Raw genomic sequence first — 24,376 nt, 5'->3', positions numbered from 1 at the left:
TAAAAAAAAACAATCGGACCAAAAATAAAAAAAAGTTGATTTTTTTGGGTGTGGCCCATTTGATCCCTTATAACACAAAAACATAAGAGGTATCTGCAATTTGATTTTCATATGGTATCCAATAAAAATAATTTCGAAATAAGACCAAACATAAAGAATAGTAAATCTGACCATTGTGGTATAGAATATTGTGGAACAATATCGTAGACATTCCTCAGCTTTAACTAGAGTCATATAGTTTAATTATATGATTGTTTTTGGTCCCTTTTTGGCCCCTAATTCTAAAACGGTTGGAGCTATAACCCCTAAAATCAATACCTTCCATTTGTGGCTTGTAACCTTGTTGTAAAGTTTTATAAAGATTAACCAAATAATCCTCAAGTTATCACACGAAAACCAAGTGTCTTCGGACAACGAAAGCGCCATACTAATATACAACCGCAATTTTTTGCGGTCGAATAATGATTGTTTTGGCTCCCTTTTGGCTTTTACTGATACAGTAATCCGAAGCTAGAAGTGATAGATGGTATAGAAAAACCCACCGAAGAAACAATCTTTTTTTTTGTCAGCATATGCTGTATTTTCACGAAAAGGTACCCCTTTCTATGTTCAGATCTATAGTTTCAAGAAAAGTATAGTGGCAGATAAATGTATGATTTTCTAAAAAGTGCATATCTGCAGAAATGATAATTGTTATGTGAAAGAATAACATGTGTAGACTAAAAAGCATCGTTTGTTTGGTGGATTATTCTACACCATAAATCATTTTATCATTGGCAATGTGTGAATTTTACGTGGACTGGTACTTAAAATGATCAAGCAATATGTACTAAGTTTGATAAAATGCTCATGTTTGGCACCTGGTGGCTCCCAATTCTTAAAACAACCTGTTCTTTATTTAATATACCGTTTGACTGCTAAATATTTTGTTTGTAAATATTTGAATTGATATTTTATTCATTTTATTTTTGTAATTTCACAAATATGCGAACAACACATTCCATAACAACAGATATGTGTATAACTTTCAAAAAAAAAAAAAAATATATTATGAAGCTGTTAAACAACTTAACATACATTACGATATCAAATCTATACATGCAGTTTCTAAGTTGATTGGAAACTTTTTAACAGGCGCGTAGCTGCCGTTAGGCAAAAAAGCTTTTGCCTGCACTTAATTTTGCCAATTTTTTTTTCTTTTTTTTTTGCGGGAGATAAAATACATCCAGGAGAGGCATAAATGATGCTCTAAAAGGCTATCTCCGCGGAGCTTCGGGGGAGGGGACCCCCTGCCGTAATTTTGCATACACTTCAATTTGGCCTCAGCTACGCGCCTCTTTTATTGATATCATATTGCACTTTTTATCGTTGTTAAAGAAACTAACAAAAAGTAAGTATGATGATTCATTTACTCTTTCATTATTATAGTCATTATATTGAGGTTTTTTTTAACAATGTTAAGTCTAACACTTCTATCTCTGATCATAAAGCAATAAAACATGTTTATTATTTCAAGCGAACTAACATTGCTAAAATGAATTCTCTGTGATTTGGTTGTTTCATCCACTTCTTGGGACGACTATAGGTAACACAACGAGTGAAAGTTGAATGTCTCATCCACCTTTTTGGACGGCTAGATATTCATAAGTTTCACAACGAGTGAAAGTTGAATATCCCAAAATATGAACTCGAGATTTTTAATTTCAACATCATCATAACACATGAGCCTCGGCGAGTCAATGTCTTGATGCGATTTCCGACATATTTCAACCACTTCAACCTTTCTAAAACACATTCGTGCATGCATTTAAACAGACCTTGAAGTTTTGAGTGTTTTTTTTATAGACAATAAATGGTTGCACCGAGAATAATTTATATTCACGACTTTAGGTTGGAAAATACAGACTGCAAACCATAAAGTTTTATGGCCTGCTCTTTGGCCATAACCTGCTCGTCAAAGTCGGTAGTATCCAAGGACAGTAATGCTATCAAGTGGTCTAACTTTGTGAGGTCTGGTTTATTCACATCTAATACGAATTGTAGCGGATTGTAACCTTTCTCTTTTAATGCACAAACCATTTCTCCTTCGGTGTGCTGGGGTAAAAATGATATGAAAACCAGTTTGGATGGGAAGACCTCTCTGTAGTATTTATCGTACAACTCGGCAAAACTGAAATAAACGAAGTCTAATTAAATAAAGCATAATTCTAATAGATTAAGCTTGTAAAGATAGGTTCCTTACTATATACTTATTTAGAAGACACGAATATAAAGTACGCTTTTAAGAAGCTTCGACTTCAAAGTAGTAACTATTACAAAGTAAAATTGATGGATCGTATAAAAATGACTAAATACACACAAAAATAACAAAACCAAATCACTTCTTTATCAGTCTTTTTTTCATATCAAAGAAAGTGAACTATATAAGCTCGTAAGTACGCTTAATTGGCGATTTTTTAAAACTATATTCGCAAAGCTCTCTTGAATGTAAACGCATATATTTTAGTCTGAAAAAAAAAATCTTACTAAAAATTTCCCTCGCATGGTTCATTCTCACCCTCATCTGTCACAACTATGAAGGTTTTAACAACTTCTTTGTTATTATAGAAAGGCAACAGACTAGATGCGGGTGATGTGCAGTTGTCAGCTTTAGTAGCCATGGCAAGATCTAACACTTGTGTCATGTCTTTCGGAAGATATGGTGCATCTCTTGTAAACTTGTCAAAGAAGACCAACTTGGCTGATGTGATTCTAGTCAAAATACCAGCGATTATAACACTGGTCTTAATGGCAATTTCCATGGATGCAGATGCGTCCCCCATGATGACGATCGGAGATTCTAGTGGTAGACTAATTTCACTAATACTTTTATCAGCCAAGTCTATTAAATGTTTAAGAAATGGTGCCTTTGTTTCGTCAAGTTCGTAACTCTGTTCTCCTGGTCCGTCTGGATATTTATCCCAGTCCCATTCATAATAAATATTATCTGGATTCGACGGAATTCCTTCTCTTACCATTTTCAAAACCAACAATCTGTCCATAAGCTTCCCATTTGCTAAAGTAACACTATCGCCTTTTTCCAGACGTTTTAACAAAACCTGGTCCAAAGATTGACATACTAGATCTTCATAATACCTATAAAAATTAAAACAAGTAAACAAAATGACAAAGAACAAAACATTTATCATGGATATATATTTCGTGTTAACAGTTACTATTAAAAAAGAATTATCTATAAACAAGACACAGTTTTCATGTGGGTTTTCGCGTAAAAATGGCCCAAGTAAATGCAAATCATATAACAAGGCAAATTTGTACATGTATGTAGTTGTATTGGGAAACAGTATAATTTATGAAATTGCGTATTTGTTTCAAGGTTGTTTGTAAATTCAGCTGTATCTTTATCATTAAATATGACTTTAGAAATCTGTTTTAATGTCATTAAAGGGAAATAAATATTATGTCTTGCAACAACTTGAAAATAATTATTCTGTCCTACAGTGACTAGAAATTAAATATTTTGACTGCTCCAAATTTCGACGACTCCCCCCCCCCAACCCCCCGCCTCAGAATCAACTGATCGTCTGCTTACCATAGAAGGGTATCAATTTTTTCTCTTTCTGCCAAAGCTTTCTTGCTATCATCCGTTAAATGTTTCATCCAATTCTTCACATGCGTAAACGGGATTGGGTATGATAGCACCAACTCGTTGACGTTTTCTTTGTTTAAGTCCTTGCAGGTACAAACTATGGAATCCTCTGGTGCTTTTTCTCCGTAACAGAACTTAAGGAACCACGGTAAAGTCGGAAAATCCTACATATGAAATAAATAAATACTGTAATTATGACACAAAAAATTTATAGTAATCAATAGTTACCGCTCAAAGCCATAACGGCCCACACCCCACTCGGAAAAAAAAATAGAAAGCAAAAGCAATATAGAAAAACAAATTGTGTATTCAACTTTTGCAAGTATGTTTCAAATTCCTACCTTTTCGGGGTTAAAGTGGCAGATGTCAGCCAACTTTTTCCATGGTTCTGTTGGAAAATGGAGAGCGAAGAATTCAAGTTCGTCCTTACTGAATGATCTGACCCAGTTCTTAACATTCTTCAGCACGGAACCTGTTGCTGATCCCACCTAAAATGCAGAATATATGAAAGGTATGACAAAGATTTTTTTAATCGCACCGAAAGGAATTACGAAGGGCATATTTAGATAAAACAATAAAAAACATGTGAAAATTACATGTATAAATACTTCGCTTGGAACCACCGATATAAGGAGAAAACTAATGTAATTACTAGACAAATATTTTGATATTTCAGAATTAATATAAATGATGCCTAACTGGAGTGTATTAATACATGTATATACCCCTGTTTATCCCTTCCGAATCATCTTCATATCTATTCATGCACCTGTGGATTACTATTGTCTATTGTCTAGAAGTTGTTATAGATATGCCTAAATTTTTAAAGAAAAAGATAAACAAAAGAACTTACATTAGGTTTCAACTTGAGTAAGTTGTCATGTTCCGATTTTAGCATTCCAAGTTTTTTGTTTGAGACTTTGGTTTTTGAACACTGTAACCGCTTTAATTTCTTCTCGACAACCCGAGCTGCTCGACCAGCATCCATTAAGGTTACCGCCTTCAGCACCTCGGCTAGTGTGTAGTAACTGCGATTAGTTATAAATGCATTGGCCAAGGCATGATCCTTTCTGGCCCAACTGGCTGCTAGTGCCCGTACTCTAGCGTCTACAAATACACCAATAAATTAATGTATGAAATACTAAAAGTATGTACACGATATATCTTAAAACTGGGAATAATCTTTAATTTTCGTGAAAATAATATAAGTATAAAAACCTCCTGCTAGTTAGTCTGGGTTCCATGGTCATGTGTTGTAAACAAATGTATCTCTAAGATTTTACCTGTCTGACAATTTGCAGTGATATAAAAAAAAAATAAAACTTTTTTTTAAAACCATAGATGAAAATTAATATATAAAGACTTCAAAATTAACCTGCTGCTTAATTTCATACGGTTATACTCGTTTACTTACTTTGCACAATATCTACACCATTTTCTATCATTGTGGCCACTGCGGCAGCATATCTATCCCTATTTTCTTCCTGTGCTTGGTAATGTTGCTCAAACGAAACATTTCCCATGAAATATGACTTCACATTGTCCATCGTAGGTTCTGAATCAGTTACAATGTCATTTACAAGCGATTCAGTTCGTCTACGAATAGTCCCAAATCTTCCTTGTCCCCGTCCTCGGCGACCCCGACTATTCCCCCTCCCACGGACACCGCTTCTACCTCTTCCTCTCCCCCCACGACCTCTGCCTCTTCCCCCACGACCTCTGCCTCTCGCTGACATAACTTAATTGTTATTTGAATCGTTGAAAAGTGAATTCAAAACTTTTTGCACGAATAAAACAAGATCACCCAAGAAGCATAACTTAATCCAATGTAAGAACGGGTTGAAAACGTTTATATTTATACGAAAAAATGTCGACTTTGTACTTTCATTTTGCGGTATTTCATAACTGTTTGAAAAAGATTAATCTAGAATAACAAACCAAAACTACTGCATGTAGACGTCAATTTATCACAAAAATTAAACAATAACATGCAAATCATGATTGTTTTAGTTAACTGTGCGATAAAAAGAAATATAATACAAACAACAAAACATTTTTCTTGGTTTAGTAGTCAATGCTCTTTTACAATACAACGTGTACTTTCATTTTAAATCTATTAATAGCGCTACGCATGGTATTTCACAAGACTTGCATCAGGTATTTTACCAAGCTATTTATAAATATTACTTTGAATAAGACAGCATTAAACAATGGCATGTGTCATACCTTCTTTGTGTATAAGATTAAATTTGAAAAAAAGGCAGGATGGTGGCATATGGTTAAAAAATCCTGGATGACCATTCGGGTAAAAAAAGGGCAGGATGCGTCTGTTGAGAAAAATCATGATATGTCGTGTCGGTTTGTCAGCACGAGAAGAAAACTGGAAAAAAGGATAACTTGATACTTGATACACAGGTAAAGCGTAAGAGATGCCCCTAAATACTCAAGTAACATAAAAGGACACTGAATGTTAAAACGAAACAAGACATACAGAGGCCAGTAATACCTGACTTGGGACTGGTGCCAAAAAAATGCGGCGGGGTTAAAGTACCTTGGCATGATCACACCCCCCCCCCCCCCATTTAAAATCTGGCAACTATATGAAAAAAAATTACACAATTAAACACATCTAAGAATCAAGAATAGTTTAAAAAGGTTTGAGTTCCTAGTTACAACGGAGGAAAATGATTATAAGTAACACAAATGTACAAAACTGAGGACTACTAGCAGTTAACTGACATGCCAGCTCCAGACCAGTTCAACATACATGTACAAAAAGTTATACCCCATCATATTTTAAATCAATCCCAATTCTTACAATGTGGGGTTAAGAACCACGATACATTATAAGTCGTACAATTAGGACAGAACCAATGCCATGCCAAAAACTGCTTTTAAATGTAGAGTTTAATTTCTATGTAAAGACCTTATGAGCGAATCAATGTTATTGTCAAAAAAAACGTTATCTTAAACGATTTGACAACAATATCATCATTGCGGATGAGCCCATTCCACGGTTTAGTTAACTTATTGGGTGAGTATTGACCTTTCCGTTTCGTTAGAATATTATCGCAAAATATAATGTAACCAATTTCAACCCATGAATGTGAGGTATAGGGCACAGAAGCTTGACTTCTGGAGTTTAATAGAGTTTTAAGTTGATCCACAGGGGCTTGACTTTTTAAGTTTGATCCATAAAATTATCAATAATTCTACCAAAATGTTATTTAACGATTTTTATGCCCCACCACACGAAGTGGCGAGGTATTGAATGATATCCCAAAGAGTTGTGTGTCCGTCTGTCTGTGCGTCAACGACGGTTTTCAGACGATACTGTGTGAACAGATCAATGACTGCACATTTTTATTTTTGTTATTAGGCTGTTTTAAAGAACTATATGATTAAATGTATGATTATTTATTCCAATCTGTCTGCTCTTAGGATATAAGCCACACTGAAAACAGTTTCTATTGTGTTTTAGTGTCATTTACAAAGTTTTCTCTCTTAATATTGAATTCTACAGTACATTCTATATAGTTTTTATCTCCTATGAACAAGGGTTATATGAAAAGCCACATGTCAATTTCTGTTTTATTACTATAACATTTTAAATAAAATATCAAAAGTAAAAATATGTAGGCTTTCCTACCATGAATCACATTTTGCATGATTCTTATCCGGAGAGTTACTTAAATACTGTTTTTTTTAGATAAAGGTGAGGATGAGAGGCAATTTTCGAAAGAATTGACTGTCTTCGTTTCTGGAATTTCACAATTCTTAAAAACATCAAACCGATATCAAAAGATGCAGATACATCAAACTGTTAGGAAAGTATAATGAAAGCAACAAAAGTAATAATTGTGAAATAGCCCCAAATGCGCATGTCTCCAAATGATGTGACATTCTTTATATAACATGGACTACACTTGACATTATCAGGTTCTACTGTGTTAGGCATACACATTAATGATATTCATATTGTACGTGAGTTTGACTACGATTCTATTTTAAATGACCCTTAGTTATGAAAGACATTGCGTATTTTGAAATGAGCAAACTTAAGTGACCCCCTTTTCAAAATGTATTAAAATTTTAACCTTTCTTTCGTTCAACTACATCAAAACATTACTCCCTCCCACACCCTCTATTTCTGGTCTTGTTGAATGTTTTCAAGGGCGTGATTTTACAAATTTCATTATGTGTTCGTATATGCCTATTAGGGAACAATTTTTTATCACATGTCATTTAATAAAAATATATCGAACTAACGAGACTATAAAGAGCTGCAACATATGTGATATTCAATATGAATTCATATAAGTTAACCTTGGTAACTTTGAATAATTTTATTCTAGAAACTTGCACAGAGAAATGGCAAGAGGACGTGTACAATAACATGTAGTAATCAACGGAAGCATACCATGCAGGATGTAACTTCACATTTTTTATACATCAAACTAAAACAAAACAACCAACAAACAAACAAACAAGAAAAAGGACGGAAACCCACTGCTTGAACGCACAGCTTCAAAAACTTTTGGAATAACAAAATAAAATGTACTATACTATGTACAATAATCGATATGCAAATACCAATTTCAGCTTCATAATTAATAAACAGTTTCTAATGCTGCTTATGAGTGCACGTGTACAACATATCGAAATACGCATAAATAGTGCTGTTGACAAAATTTGCGATCTTTTTAAAAGTACCGCTGAGAAAGTGTTTACATTCCGTAGAAGTTCAGCTATAAAAAGAAAATCTTCGGGTCAAGTTTGGTTCAATGCAGCTTGTAAAGAAAAACGAAAAGCATTTCACAGGGCAAAGAATAGGTATAGCTTTATAAAAAATAAAGAAAACCGGGATGATATGAAGTTTTCAGGGGAAGGCATATAAGGCTGAACTAAATAAAAGTTTCAGAGATTTTCAACATAAACTAGAATCTGATTTACGGGATTTGTCGAAAAAAGATTCTAAGAAATTTTGGAAAATTCTGAAACGATTAGATAAAGGGGGGGGGTCTCAGAATGATGTAAATATCACAGTTGTACAGTTGTATGAATATTTTAAATCGCTAAATAAGAGCGATGACGCAGAGGAAGACAATATTGAAGATTTATTAGACAAAATAGAGAATAACGATATTATTGATATTTTAGATAGGGAAATCTCAGAAGACGAAATTTTGTCAGCAGTGAAAAATTTATGCAATGGTAAAGTTCCCGGGGACGATGAAGTAGTTAATGAATATATAAAAAAGCACGGTACATCAATTCCTGCCTATTTATATGAAACTTTTCAATCTGGTGTTTAATGCGGGGATTATTCCAAACTCTTGATTAACAGGGATAATTAAACCATTATACAAAAACAAGGGAGACCCAAGCAATTCTTAATTCGAGACTTAATAATTGTCAGATGAGATTTGGATTATTACTGATGCCCAGGGTGGATTTCGGAAGGGTTATTCTGTTCAGGATAGTATGTTCGTCATGCATGCTTTAATTTCATTATATTTGAATTCGGGTAAAAAATTATTTTGTACCTTCGTAGATTTTAGAAAGGCATTTGACACTGTGTGGAGAGTGGGACTTTGGCGAAGACTTGTAAAAAATAATATTGGTGGGAAAATGTTTAATGTTATATTAAATATGTATACTGATATTAAGTCTTGTGTTAAGAGTGGGGAATTAACAACTGAATTCTTTCCTTGTGAAATTGGTGTAAGGCAGGGAGAAAAGTTATCTCCCTTTCTCTTTGCCTTATACCTTAATGACTTGGAAAATATTTGTCTGAAAACTCTATGGATGGTTTAAAAATGTTGAGTGAAAAGGTTATGGACAATCTTAATATGTATATAAAGTTGTTTATTCTTTTATACGCCGACGATACTGTTATTTTTGCGGAGTCGGCACCAGAGTTACAAAAGGCACTTTCTGTCTTTGAAAAATATTTTACTGATTGGAAGTTGAGTGTAAATGTAGCAAAAACAAAGGTTGTTATCTTCTCTAAAAGGAAATCACATCAACGTGTTTCTTTTAAATTGTTTAATCAAAATATAGAAATAAAAGACTTCTATGTTTACTTGGGTCTTTTATTTAATTACAATGGAAATTTTGTCCAAGCACGGAAATTATTGGTGGATCAAGCTCAGAAAGCTCTTTATGCACTATATAAAAAGATTCAAAATATTTCCATTCCGATTGATCTGCAATTAAAATTGTTTGATGTATTGGTTGTTCCTATTTTGACATACTCTTCGGAAATTTGCGGGTTTGAAAATAAGGCTAATGTTGAAAAATTACATCTTCAGTTCTGCAAACGTATACTGGGTGTTAGATCATCTACGCCAAACTTTATGGTTTATGGGGAACTTGGGAGATTTCCACTTGAACTGCAGATCAAACTGAAAATGGTTGGATTTTGGCATAAATTAGCTTCTAGTGAAAATAAACTGTCTGGTAAATTATACAAATTATTATTCTACATGTGTGAACATGGTGAATATAATTTTAAGTGGATTAACTATTTAAAATCTATATTTGATAACTGTGGACTCAGTGAAATATGGAATATCCAAGAGAATGTTGACGGTAATTTTATGAAAATTAACGTCAAGCAGCGTCTTAAAGACCAGTTTATTCAAAAATGGTTTACTGATATAAAACAACTCGTCTAGAGGTGAATATTATTCTAATTTTAAACATGAATTTCAATTGGAGCCTTATCTTTTAAAATTAAAGTTGAGTTACCGGATACATTTTTGTAGATTAAGGGTATGTAATATAAAGTTTCCCACTGAAACGGGGAGGTGGAGGAATATCCCAAGGGAAGATAGAATATGTAGAATTTGTGGAACGGGTCTTGGGGACGAATATCATTATTTTTGTGAGTGTAATAATAATGTAGTTTTAGACTTAAGAAGAAAGTTTATACCATCATATTATACGAGGTATCCAAGTAGAGAAAAAAATGTATGGCATGATAAAATTTTGCAATATAAAGGTATTAATAAATGTGTCGATATTCATGCAAAAACTGCAAAAGATGTTTAATTAGATATGCTATTTGTATGCAATAATATTGTGAAAATATTGTCTTGATAACTTTATGTGTGATATTTTGTGTTTATATGTATGTACTTTATATTTATATATACATTTATATACTCCTGTTACGCAGTACTTTGCGGCTGAGTTTTTTTCTAATAAACAGTAAACAGTAAATTTGCAATATATATGATTGGTATTTTTGTATTTAATAACCACTGGGTCGATGACACTGCTGGTGGAACAAGGGTACCCAACGGTATTCACCAACCCAGTGGTCAGACTCGTCTTATCCCGAATTATATCAGATTTGATTTTAAAATAATCATATTCATCAAAATTTGCAGTATTACAAATTTCACAATACTTTAACACTGAGGCTTCATTCCTTGTATTTGCACATGGTAGAACCTCTCGGTGATGGATTTGACATCCTATTTCGATAGTTTTAGTTATGAGTACTTCTTGTATACAATTATTTTGCTCACCGATTTGGATCGGTGATCTGAGCATTAACAATCATGCACAAGTTCCTTGTCGGATATTTATTTATTTTTTTATTCCGGCACTTACTATACGAGATAACGCGCCGCCTGTTGTAATATTCCACCAATCCTAAACGTGATTACATGTCCATAAACCATATAGTCCATGGGCTGGGATGGTCCACCGTGCACCCCCCAACTCATCAACTTCATGGTAATTTTTAGGTACCTTTATACCTCCCATCGCCGAATCAATTTGTCGCCAAAAAATATTCTCTGATCCTTTTTCAGTATAAGCCTATATTTGTACCCCACTGGGTCAAAAAGTCAAGATTTTTATGTTTCAATTGTTTGAGTGTCAAAGCCTTCCTGGAATAGATTTTCCTTTTGGTGTGACAATAACTATAAAATCGGGAAAATGGGAATTTTCAGAATTTCAAAACACCAAAAGGAAAAACTAAGCGCCTTAATTGATAAGATATATTGGGAACATCATTATCTTAATTATGAATGCTTAAAATATGAGTTTTATGGTGTCGGTATGCTGTGAATGAGAATTCTGTTTGATACTGAGACCATTTTGTTTTCTAGAGGTAGGGGTAATATTTTTAACATTTTTTGAAAATCCTTTCTTGAAAATTAGTTTTTCGTGGTTTGTGTATGTAGAAAATTAAAATATCTATCGAATGATACCAAATTTGAGACGTCATAGTCGAGTAATAACTTGTGGAGTCGAATTTATCTGACTTTTGACCGAAAAATCGAAAATCCAATTTTTCGCTTTTTTTGATAAATTCTGACTACGAAATTCGCCAAAATTCATTTAAGAACCCCAGAAGTATAAATTGTGATAATACTAAACAAAAAATACCAAATAAGGCATTTTTTACTGAAGCATTAATACTCTAGGGGTTTTGACATTGAAAAATATGTCAATTTAAGCGATTTTTCGGCGGGATAGAGGTATTTTTTCCAATTTTAGCGCAAAACCCGAAGTGTTACCGCACTTTTCTTGGTACTATTGTAAAGCTGAGATACTAGAAATGGTCATTGGGTTGTTTTAACTTTTATTCGTAACTCAAAATGTGCATGACAAAATAATTCATAGTAAAAACGTTCTTGAAAACTTGAAACTATTAAGGTGATTGCAATTACCCACAATTATGTTATTACATGCAGATTAGTGATGCAGGACTACTGTGAAAGCTCGACCTAAACGCTTTTACTGCCATACAAATAATCATGTTCAGCACATGTACATCTTTTAAGTTATATGAATATCATATTGCTTGCTTCCCCTATATGAAGAAACACCTTGATGGTCACGATGTAGCGTGCTCACCTAGCCGAGTCAATTGTTCTTGTCCTGAATTGACATTTGTGCCATACAATATAGGTCATACACATTATAAGGGTGGTCCCACCACCCACTTGACGAACCTCATTTTTCAAAGTAGAGTGGTGATTACAACCTTTCATAGGAATACTTGATTGGATTGCAATAGCCCGAGGTGTCAAAATGACAGTATAGTGATATTTTTGGTTTTTCTGGTATTAAAGTAGCACTCCACATAAGAATCACACAAAATGTGATTCATGGTTGGAAAGCCTACATATTTTTATTTTTGATGTTTTGTTTAAAATGCCAGAACAAACAGAAAGTAACATGCAGCTTTTCATTTAACTCTTGGTCATAGGAGATTAAAACTATATAGAATGTATTGTAGAATTCAAAATTAATGGAGATGACTCTGTAAATGACACTGTAATACAATAGAAACCATTGGATTTTCTATGTGGATTATATTCTAATGACAAGAATAAAAATGTGCACGCTTTTTTTGGGGTGTATAACATATTATCGAAATAGCATGATTTAAAGATTCTTACAAAGACTGCTCCTTAAACACTGAAAACCACCAAGCAGGATCACAAGAAAAGCCATAAAATGCAACCGCGGAGGCAACAGAAACAAACGAACGATCACCCACGGGGACCTGAGTTCATGAGTTTGATTCATAAGATTGTCATTAATTCCATTAAATTATCGTTTCAACGCTTTACTCTTTTTCAAGAGACACTCACCGAGTAGGTCCTGGGTAGCCGAAAGAGGAAAGGAAAACTATGACATGTTGAAAAAATCAGTTCTCATGGTGGATATACACCATAATGATCCACGTATGCGTAGCGTATGAGTTGTGATATAAAAACTCCATACGCAGGAGCCGAAGGGATGTTGCCACAGATGAAAGGAAAGTTGACAATTCTAAATGAAAAGTCATCACGTTTGTCATAAAGTTTGGTCGATAGTTACACATTGGAACACGTGTACATTATATCGAAATTAGCAATTTATTTTGATTAGTATAACAGCAAACGGCAAACATGAAGCATTCAAACCGAAATGTAGTCAAAAATAAAAAAATAATGATGTCCGCTGAGGCATTTTTTAATCTGAGGTTTATTCCTAATTAACGCATGAAGACGACCGAGCAAAATAAAAATTACCCCCCCCCCCCACACACTCCCTGAAGACGGCATTATTATTAAGACTAACGGAAATGTAAATGGTCAAAGTACACAAAATGTCTATGGCTTTTAAATTATAAACCACCAACAAGGAATTAAGGGGTAACTCCCTATTTTTTTAACTCCCTCACTGATTGTAAAGAATGACCGTTCAACTGAATGTTTTACTAAGATTAAAAGGCTAGAAACCACTAATTCCACTTCCCATAAGCTTCAATGCTAATTTCACAACATCCAATTGCTTCTCTGGACTTTACCTTAACTTTAACCTGCAGAGGACTATATATCAGCATGATTCTACATATGTCAGCTCACAATCCTCAGAATGTCATATGGGGTAACACAATTGCAGTGCAGCACTGGTCATTGGAAGTGAAGGTAATATAAATAGCATGGAAAATCCCAGTGTTTTCACAAGATAGCGGCATATTTAGAAATTATTATGGAGATTAGGCGTTACAGCACGAGAAGAAAGATACACTTATAAAATGTACATAAATGTTTTCTTTTCAGAATCAGTTTTAATTTTTGAAATAAAATGAGAACTTTTTTTACAGCGCTATGAGGAACTATGAGGTAATATCTGCGTAGGACTATTTTTGCGTACGTTGAATTGGAGGTCTGTAACCTTAAGCAGAGATAACACCTTTTAAAAATTACCCTTTTATTAATAATAGAATAATTAATTGGAAAGAATGAATATCCAAAATATGATCATGAGTGTCGAAGCACGCCTAGATTTAATGAGTGGGCGGTACTTATTCCGCAAGAGTTAAATTTATTACGTTCTTGGCACGGGTAATCATTTTGGTTATTCACGATTACCACTTTATTATCCTATTTATTATATCGATTTTCTCCATTATTTGTTTCTATTTTCAACATAAATATATACTTTTTCGAAATGAGGATTTATATTCATGTGGTGATGTTTTGGCGGGAGAAAGTTCAAGAATGGTATTACCGAATTCTTTTACAGTGTGAATTATCGAAAATGTTTATACTGGGAACATTTGGTAAATCACTGCTATCTATATGATAATGCTCAATATTTAGGACAATACGTTTTTCATCCCGGTTGTCTCTTTGACATATTCAACATATCCATACTCCTAATTTAGATAAATATAAAGTTATGAATATTTCATCATTTTTTCATGGCCCAATGAAACGTATATGTATGAAACTTCAGAGTTTTATGCATTTTGAAATTAGTAATAGTGAAAATTTTGATAAGTATGATAAATTCAATCTGAAATAATCCTAAGTCAGACAAGACTGACTACTGGGTTGGTGAATGCCCTCGGGGACCTGAGGTCAACCAGCTTAATCGAGGAACTCATAAACGGTTTATAGCTATTATTTTGAAAGTAATCTTATTCCTTAATGCGTAATATAAAATGCTTACTTTTGTATTGATTATATTATAGATTGTTTCTCATGCACCAGTGAATAATGCAAGATAGAACAATAAGTGCAATAATTTCATATGATATTAATTACTAGTGAATGTGAATGCGTACATATTTTGCTAATCAAAGAAGTTTATTTAAATCAGATATTGTTACTTATTAATAATGCTCTTTGCTGTGAAAAGATTCACATTTGCTAATGATTAATAACAAAATGATTTAACTCAAACTTACGTGTATAATGTATTTGTCAGTTTTGAGTTTCGTTATCTGTCTAAGTACAATCAGCGGTTGGACGGCTCATAATTATTGGAATAGGTATTCAGCTTCAGGAGTTAATTATAATGATGGTAAGTTAAAACAATATTGGTTATCAGCATCCGTTTCTTCATTTTGTTACTCTGTGTATCATTGTACAGGTTTCTATATTATTATTTTTTTGTTTTTGTTTTTGTTTTTGCTTCGTTTGATTCTTTGGAGGTTTGAGAATAGCAGTGACAATTTTATTCTATGCCAACTATTTTCTAATGATAATCTGTTTTAAATTTAAACTTGACTGAAAAACGTCATGAATTACAGGGTACAGCTGATGGTAGCTTATAAACGTTACAGACTCCGTTGACGTATTGCCATTAAACTCAGTTTTCGACAGTCAATTAAAACCTACAAAACTTGCGAAATAATAGTTTTTATTTAACCTTAATTCATACCATTTTTAAAATAAAGTTCGCTTGATGTGATCAGAATCATGTAAGACTATCATAAACAGTTTTTGAGGACATCTGTACGTAAAGTCATTGAAGCAGCTTCCCTATCAAGATTTGATACCTATATCATACAGCACTCGATATAATTAACATGAAGTTTCGTAAAGAAATAGCTAATTTGAAATGCACTGAATCGTTTCTGTAAATTAAAATACCCGATGTTCTGGATAACTTGCATTTTAAAGCATTGTCTGTTGTCTTGCAAAAGTCGTGCATCGATTTATCAATAAATACAATATATTATGCATGTATTTAAATTGACTTCATAAGTGCTTTTGTGCTAAAACAAGTACATGCATGGTTGTTTCAGTCGTCGTGTTATTGTGTAGTGCACTATTACTGAACTTGTCAGGATCAGACAAAATCATTTAAACCGGACTTCGTCGTTTTCATATCAAAATATTTATTCCTCTTAATACATAGTTTTTTTTTGCCCTATGTGATGCAAAATGCTATGAACATTTAAGTTAATTAGACTACATCATATATTGTATTGTATTTCATAAGTGTGTGTAAAAAGTGACAGTGGGTAAGGAAAATTAAGGGAACCAGGATTCGAACAATAAAAAAAATACTGCATTAAGATGATCATATGTGCGCATTTCCTTTTTTTTAAAAAAAAAAAAAAACTTTCGACCTCGTTCGATTGTGCTATCAGAACTAATATACTAATAATGTTAATATAAGTTTAGGAACGCTTCAATCATTTATGGCCTATACTAATGTGTCTCTTAATTGTTATTGCTTTAAATTTTTGGTTTTTTTTTCCAAGCTGTGTCTTTAAAATGACATTCTAATCCTCATTCTAAGATATGTCTCGCTCCGTTGATTTCTTAAATGAATAGACTTGCGATTTTTTTCTTTCAATGATCAATGCTTACTAAGATTACAGCGAACACAAGAAACTAAAGACGAAAATAATTGATATACCGTTACATTGCTAGAAAAGCTTACCCCAAACCTAATAAGAAAAACTAGTTTACATTAAATTTGCCCACATTATTAATTAACATAAAATTAATACATTTCAGATGATAGCACTAATGGTATGTGGTCGGATGATGGTTCACCGTACTTGCCTATTGTTACGGGAGTACCATATTGTAGAGGATGTTCATGTAAAAGCCCATCATATTACTATGTAGAACTTGGATCTTGTACTGACAATGTGTATGTATTATTCAGAGTTCTATCATGTTAAATTAAGTACATACGTTTTAAATACAGGAGGAAAAGCAAATCATATCAAATGTCATTCGTATCATTGCAAACAACATTTAGTCAATAAAAATCATTCAACGTTAACTAAACATGAACTGAGGGGAGTTGACACTTAAGAGACAGAACTGATATTAAAAACTTAAACACATGTTCACACTTGGGGCACACTTGTTTTCATACTGAATAATTCTTTAATATATAGCTTAATGCCTACGAATACGAAAAGGTCATTCGTAGCACACAACGACAAGATATTTTGCCAGCCCCCCCCCCCCCAAAAAAAAAAAAAAAAAAAAAAAAACTGGTATAAGCCACTGTTTCACTTTGTATACCTGTACCATGTCAGGAACATAGTCGCTCATGTCATTTTCCGGTTTTACTTTATTTTGCCAGTTTGGAACATTTATTATTTCCTGATTGTGAATATGAGTTCATGAGTTTTGTTATTACATTTATTAATGTATTTTGGAGAACATTATAACATTATGACGTACACTGTATACTTCCATATCCATATACATAAATATTGCATATACATTTTCACTAGTCATTGTTTATTGCTTTCATTATTCCCAATAAGGACGCATTACATTTGTCGAACCTTTAATGGAAATAAAATATATCTCCTTTCAAAACTCATTGAATCATTTTGAAAAGACACGTTAAATAACATGTATTTTTAAAGTACTATTAAAAATACAATGCGCTTGTGTGATTCTGTCTAAGCCACCTTATTCGACAAAAATTACAACGATTGTGAAACAGTTTGTGATATTGATTTCACATTGGGTATGGACATTTTCTTTGTTCATGCTAGTCTTTTGTTTATCAATTGATTGTTTCGTGACGTAGTTCAATAGTTTCATTTATTCTTTCAAAAATTTAAATGTTTACACGGAAGGTATATTCGTTATTTCAAATTTGTACGCCCCAGGCTGCTCCACTCGGTTCTGAACCCCACCCTCTTTGCAAATTTGTACAGTACGCCGGTATCAGTTTAGCAGATTTGTAATGAGTATAACTCATGCCCTGTAAATTTAATTACATCCTATAAACTAGCGGAGTGATACATAGTTAATCAGGAAGCGATTATAAGAAGGCCTAGCAATCCTTTTATACAAATATATTTTGGCTACCACTCCCTAGATAGCAGAAATAGTTTATTTTCCGGCTTCCAGATTTTTCTGTCTAGTATAATGAGAATAGATAATCTAGTAGTATTTGAAAATAAATTTTCTGTCCTGACCATAACTGCCACCCCCAAATAATCAGACGGTCGCCCCCCCCCCCCTCAAAAAAAAATCGTAGTGTTCTTCGTCGGGAAGACACAATGACAAATAATTAAGCTCCCCGGCGTATAATAAAGGCTGACTAGTAAGGAGCAAAATCGACATCATTTAACTTATTATGAAGCTAACCATGGCACGTTTGAACATAGGCATGCAAAGCAAGAATAGAGAGTTAGCAAATAACCAAAAAATTTAAATGAACAATGCAGTGAAGCACTTGTTCCCTGTTAATATCTATTTACAACAATACATATAAGGTAAAATTTCAATTTAGGTCGCGCATACATATAAAAAGAAATCGAACAAGCGTTATCGAGATTGTCGCACACATTAAATGATGAAACATCGTGAGTATCCACTGTTATCCCTTATACCGATCCTTTTGCATTTATATCTTTACAGAAATGTTGGAGGTTATACAATCCTAGACACACTCAATTCAACAACTTTTCCAGAGACGGTTAAAACAATGTGAGGTCTTATTTTATTTCAGTGATTCAAATGACTGAAATAATTGTATATGAATACCAAATAGAGTCACATTAAGGCCATCACCTCATAGACCAAATTTTGTAATGAATATGATGTCAACAAACTTCTATAGTGATAAACTCGTTGAATTTTGTTACTTAAATAAAAATTATAAGCTGTTGTATTTTCAGGTCTATTTGAAATTACCTCAATGCCCGTGTTGCACACTTGAAAATAACCTGCTGTGCAGGTTACCCAATGTGCACCACCTGATTGAGATATTTTCTTCATAGACCGAAAAATTATAACAATCATTCCTAAAATAAACTAAAATGCATATCGTTTTAAGAAAATTCTTAAGGTATGTCTAGGCATAAAGTCACTTTTCTGTAAATTGTTTCGTGCCCGTTCACAGTAAGACCAATTTCGACCAGCAAAAGCAACCACACAAGAAGGATACATGAAATAGTCTTCATTCTCTCGCTTAAAATTATGATCACGAACGTTGAGGATTGAGTTCTAGACACAATCACAAAAAAAGAAAACACCAAGAGCGGCAGGTGTAAGCGTAATTTGTGTTGGGATCTATTAGGACACACACACACAATGAGGGAGCGGGAGATTTGTGTCCGAACGGACATGCTACATTATTTTATTTTTTATTTATTTGTTGTAGTTCCATATTTGGGTGTTCGTTTAGTAAAGTTGATACTGATCCGTTTGCGAATAAAGCGAATTTAACGACATTGTAAGTATTGAAGTTTTAGCTTTTGGAATATAATATTTTAATGCAAAGTATGCTTTAAGAGAAGCTTTTATTAAACAAAAAATGACCATTCCACATGTGGCCATGATTTAATTCATACCACCATTTTCAAATAGAAATAATCGCAAATTGTAAATACTCAATATTAATAATTTCATTCTAAACTATATTTTTAAAATACATTTATAAAAATAGAGCCACTGAAATGACACATGTTATAACTCAATTTTGATTTTAGTAGAAATTTTACAGTAACAGTAGGTACCAGTTGTCCGAAAGTTTTGTTCTAAATATCAGCTCCTCACTGGTCAAATTTTGTATAATTCGGTGTAAAGAGGTCTTGTACCTTATTTTTAGAATCCTGAAAAAATATAATTCGTAACTTAAACATTTCTTTTAATTATTCGCTTAGAAACGACTTATTTTTTCTGTCGATGATGTAGAACCAATATCCTTCATTTAAATTAACATAATCACATGAATAGTTTTCTCACAATTCGGCATCCAAGCGAATTTCCAAATCCAAATGTTAATGAATCATATTATGACATAGTCATACAACATCCATGATTTGCTTTGCTTCTTGTTCAACAGTTAAAGGTATCAAGTCCAGAACTTAATTAGGGGAATTCAATATTTTTTCTAGGACTGATATCAAGCATGTTCAGCATTTTATGTCATAATATTCTTTATTTCCGTTTCCATTCAGAATTATCCGACGTGTAAGTCAACTGACTTTTATGCCAGACATTACTGGATCTCAGATAACCATGCTGTAAGTATACCATTGTGCATCCTGAGTGCATTTAAGCTCATTGTTGTTTTGCTCGACCTTGGCATATCTTTGTGGTAATTTGCAACAATCACATTTCTTACAAATAATGTAACTAATATTATAAATGTTCTTATTTTCGTGGATTTCATAAGAGCATGAAATTCTTTAACAAAATGTTTTTATTGCATATGACTTTCCACAGAATTTGTAGTAGAATCGCTCTCCATTGTATGACGACTGCTGATTGTTTATCGACAACCTTGTCAGTTTTTATTTGATTTTTTTTTCTGCCTTATATTGGCAAAAACACTAAAATAATCTTATCATTACGTCATATCGACTGTGACGTCGCTGAAAAACAGATAAGTGCCGTCAGTGAGACGGCTCACGAGAGGGCCAATGACATGATATTTGCCATCTCAAAATAGTATTGCCCATGAGGCAGATAGATAGGATTGATTTTATTTAAATATGTGATAAACAACCAATACATGCACTCATCTGATGCGGCTTGGGATGTATGACTTATACCCCTGATTAGGCAAGGGTTATTAATTAGGCATAGAATATCCTTTGATGTTGTATTGCAATATTTCGTTTCTCCTAAAAGATGTTAGATACTAACAGAAGTCATCAGATAATATTCTGTGATGTTTTATCATATGTATAACTAAAAAATCATATTATTAAATGCTATTTTAATAATTTCGTGTCAATTCAATTGTCTTTTATCAGAAACCTCATAGGTAACAGCATAGCTACAGACTCAAAATATAAAGGGAGTTTGCCGAGCACGATAGAATACCTGTATGTAGTAATACTACTGTAGAGACATTTTTTTGCCCTCCCACTTATAAGCTCACATGGCCCATAGGCCATGTAACTGTTTTTATCATATTGTGGCGTCGTTGTCGTCTGTAAAGTTTCTTTGAATATCTTCTCTGGAACTACACAACAGATTTTAATCAAGTATTCAGCAATTCAATAATGCCATGAACTTTCTGCATCGGTCTATTTAAACGTTATGCTAAACAGATTCACCATCGTCTTTGCTGTGCATTATAAATTCAAAGTTTATCTAAATTGATACTATAGAATATTTAAAAAAAAAAAAAAGAAACACAATTATGTAAGGCTTGCTTGTGATCTCGGATAATGAAAATTATCATTTCTTTGAATGAAAATTTCATTTTTTTTTGGTTCTGCAATTGTCTTATACACATTTATTTGTCTAATATTTCAGTTATGACTATAAATTACTCATTTACTGTTGTTACTTTGTATGTATGATTTTAGTTACTTTATGTTCTTTGTTGTGAATGTCTGTTTTCAATGTCTGGTCTTTGTCCCTGGATTACATTCTTTTGATTACCGCTATAACCTTGGTTCCCTTGATTTCTATTTCAGTTATGACTATAAATTAATATTTTCCTTATGTTTATTCTTTAATAATACAAGTTAACTATATTCTAAGAGTCTGCCCATTAAAACGTACAATTAATCCACATAAGGTTTATGATTTATTACTTGTCTTTACAGCGCTCTGACAAGTAATAAAATTCACTGGCTTCCAAAACACTTTGTGTCAGGACCGAATTTACGGTTGGTGTAAGTAATTGATCAATAATCTTGTTATCAAACCTTCCCGGGTTCCGAAATATTTTAAAGCAATATTTGAAATACAAAGCATAGGGATTGATTGGGTGGTCGAATACTTTAAGCAAGCGTCTGTATTTGTTTCAACGCTGAAACAAATTGTCTTTGAAAGGATAAGAATACTAAATAAAGCGCAGTATTTCTTTTCATTCGACTTATTCTATCGTGTGCATCTTAAAATTAATTCAATTGAAAAAAAAGAACGGTAATGATGAAAACCCAACATATGCATCAGCGTACATGTGTATAACATAAATACAAAATAATAAATAATTTCGGAATTACCAAAATGTCTAAACAGGAGTTAGCTCTGAAATGCCCCGATAGCTTAAGTAAAAACTGATTCATGGTAACATACGTTGCATAAACAAAAATCACTTTTGGTGCAAATCTATATTTCTTTATTTCAAATGCATCAACAGGAAGTCCATGCACAAAACCTCAACATTTTTTTCACAATCGATGTGATTTGTTGTATTTTATAAACACTTCGACGGAAGGCGCATAAATATTTCCCTGTTTAATTGTTTCTTAAGGAATTAAATTTTGTGAAGAGCAAAATCGCAACTTTTAATGATCACCGTTGTTGTATTTTATGCATAGCATAATGTTAATAATTATTTAAAATCATCACCGTTTATTATTTTAGGAGCCTTGGTGACAATTTGTTTACTAACATCCCAGAACTTGGTGATCTTCCAAATATAATGTATTTGTAAGTACATTAACAGTGGAAACGTTCTATTTGGGCCGTCAAAATACATTGATTGTATATTTACAAGTCACTGACTGAATATTACTTTTCGGTTTTGACATCACGAATTTTTGCCGTTTCGAACAAGAAAAAAACGCTATTTTTCTTGCTTAAAAAGTATTTTTTCTTCTACAATTTTGTTTCACTATAAACAAAAACTTTTATATTAATTCACCTCGCACCGATGAAAATACTTGGCACAGCTTTGCATTTTGAAGCGATTCTAAGCCTCATCTTTATATCAATTTTGTGTCAATTTAATGCACTGGTGCTGTCTATATAGAGGGAGATTACCTGTTGAATTAACATATTATAGAAAGAAAACCAAAATAAAAAAATGCTTTGCGGACGACTTTGTGGAAATATGACAAATTCTGAATGAGATATCTTTGTTTTTCTTATGAATGGTAACATTCATACTATAAATGATCAACCATTCGTGTATTCTATTCGCATTTGCAAGATGTCAAACAAGAGTTAACAAGCGTCAACCATATCTTTAACTTTCTTATATTGTATTAATTTTGCCGTTAGCGCTGACTAATTTTATGATTATATCATAATGCAAAACGCATTATGGAATTTTTTGTTCATGAAAGATAAATCAAGGGAACTAATATTCGAACCGTAACGAAAACGAACATTTTATAGAGATAACAACCAGACAAATAAAATAGACGTACACAACGAAGAACATGAAAATAAAATGAAGAAAACATGCACACGAGATAGAAACAAAAGTAAATGAGCATTCCAGACTTCACATGAATTGGGAGCATGGACCAAGTGAACCGATGGGGTAAGCGTCCCATACTTTCCAAGAAAACACTCGCTATTTCTCTAAAATATCACATCCAGGGTAGACGAAAGAGGAAAACTATGAGATACCTTTTTGTGACAATTTCTAAAACGTCTTGATTTATTTGTATTTGTTCCAGTGGCATTGAAACCAACAAACTTACACAGATATCTTTGAAACACTTGTCGCCATTGTCATCGAACTCGTTTATTCATTTGTAAGTATAAAGTAATGTAAATTCTAACAACATTTTTAAAAAGTATATAAACATCGTTATTTCTTAAGTATATATATGTATCTTTGCATTTTGGACGTCGAGCTTCTTAATATTTTGTAATGAAAACAATTATTCCGAGTAGAGTTATTTTCTTGGCTAGGTTATGTGTTAAAATAGATATGAATGAAACAATCAATAAGTATAAAAAAAATGTCAATGCGCTCATTCTTGAAAGCCATTTTTTTTCTGTTTTAGAAACCTCAGCAACAATGCTATTAAGACAATTCAGAGAGGAACTTTTCAACAGCTTCACAATTTAAAAATTCTGTAAGCTACAACATTCAGTTCTCTTCAGTTAATCTTTGTGATATACAAAGTTCATGTGCATGCATTATAAATGTTATCATAAGATTTTTTACTATGTTTCCCCTATCTTTGGTGAGGCGACATAGTGTTTTTTTTTTCCTGTTCGTCACATTATTGTATACACAACTCCTCGGAAACTACTACACCGAAAGTGATGAAACTTAGTAGGT

General features: G+C 32.9%; 2 protein-coding genes and 1 long non-coding RNA gene across 6 annotated transcripts in view; 2 read left to right on the top strand and 1 right to left on the bottom strand.

The window, feature by feature from the left end:
* Nucleotides 1–1,391: 1,391 nt before the first annotated feature.
* LOC148621484 (uncharacterized) lies at nucleotides 1,392–5,489 on the bottom strand. The gene is made up of 6 exons (XM_088575942.1): nucleotides 5,064–5,489; nucleotides 4,503–4,756; nucleotides 3,991–4,137; nucleotides 3,593–3,813; nucleotides 2,527–3,135; nucleotides 1,392–2,170 (listed from the first exon to the last, which is right to left on the bottom strand). Exons 1-6 carry the CDS (start codon nucleotides 5,383–5,385, stop codon nucleotides 1,879–1,881), a joined length of 1,845 nt encoding a protein of 614 aa, XP_088432068.1. The 5' UTR covers nucleotides 5,386–5,489; the 3' UTR covers nucleotides 1,392–1,878.
* Nucleotides 5,490–5,850: 361 nt separating this feature from the next.
* Nucleotides 5,851–10,876, top strand: LOC148621483 (uncharacterized). Its single transcript, XR_015921197.1, has 3 exons — nucleotides 5,851–6,064; nucleotides 7,359–7,629; nucleotides 8,005–10,876. It is a non-coding gene; the product is annotated as an uncharacterized LOC148621483 (long non-coding RNA).
* A 2,127-nt stretch (nucleotides 10,877–13,003) lies between these two features.
* The window catches only part of LOC148621482 (uncharacterized), a 62,809-nt gene continuing 51,436 nt past the window's right edge, over nucleotides 13,004–24,376 (top strand). For 2 of the 4 annotated variants that reach the window (XR_015921196.1, XM_088575938.1), the window contains exons 1-10: nucleotides 13,379–15,475; nucleotides 16,924–17,062; nucleotides 18,805–18,873; nucleotides 19,550–19,621; nucleotides 20,349–20,414; nucleotides 21,150–21,221; nucleotides 21,954–22,022; nucleotides 22,720–22,785; nucleotides 23,763–23,840; nucleotides 24,096–24,167. Coding sequence is in view for 3 of the 4 variants with exons in the window: in XM_088575938.1 (XP_088432064.1) it covers nucleotides 15,367–15,475; nucleotides 16,924–17,062; nucleotides 18,805–18,873; nucleotides 19,550–19,621; nucleotides 20,349–20,414; nucleotides 21,150–21,221; nucleotides 21,954–22,022; nucleotides 22,720–22,785; nucleotides 23,763–23,840; nucleotides 24,096–24,167 (812 nt within the window). In the remaining variant the exon portion in view is untranslated. Of the gene's footprint in view, nucleotides 15,476–16,923; nucleotides 17,063–18,804; nucleotides 18,874–19,549; nucleotides 19,622–20,348; nucleotides 20,415–21,149; nucleotides 21,222–21,953; nucleotides 22,023–22,719; nucleotides 22,786–23,762; nucleotides 23,841–24,095; nucleotides 24,168–24,376 lie in introns of all 4 variants that reach the window. The other 2 variants (XM_088575940.1, XM_088575937.1) reach the window with 2 other exon arrangements.

Source organism: Perna viridis, chromosome 3 (assembly GCF_037379345.1).
Source record: "Perna viridis isolate PV_CMFRI_1.1 ecotype Kerala chromosome 3, ASM3737934v1, whole genome shotgun sequence".
NCBI classification, from domain to species: domain Eukaryota; kingdom Metazoa; phylum Mollusca; class Bivalvia; order Mytilida; family Mytilidae; genus Perna; species Perna viridis.
The sequence above is the reverse complement of the archived record's forward strand: the minus strand, read 5'-3'. Positions and strand labels throughout refer to the sequence as shown.

Bases quoted from the DNA above. Each gene is read 5' to 3' on its own strand.
- LOC148621484 (XM_088575942.1), bottom strand. From the start codon at position 5,385: ATGTCAGCGAGAGGCAGAGGTCGTGGGGGAAGAGGCAGAGGTCGTGGG. The intron at 4,757-5,063 runs GTAAGTAAACGA...GTGTATTTGTAG, and splicing joins TGGTGTAGATATTGTGCAAA to ACGCTAGAGTACGGGCACTA. The intron at 3,136-3,592 runs GTAAGCAGACGA...TAATTTTTATAG, and splicing joins AAAATTGATACCCTTCTATG to GTATTATGAAGATCTAGTAT.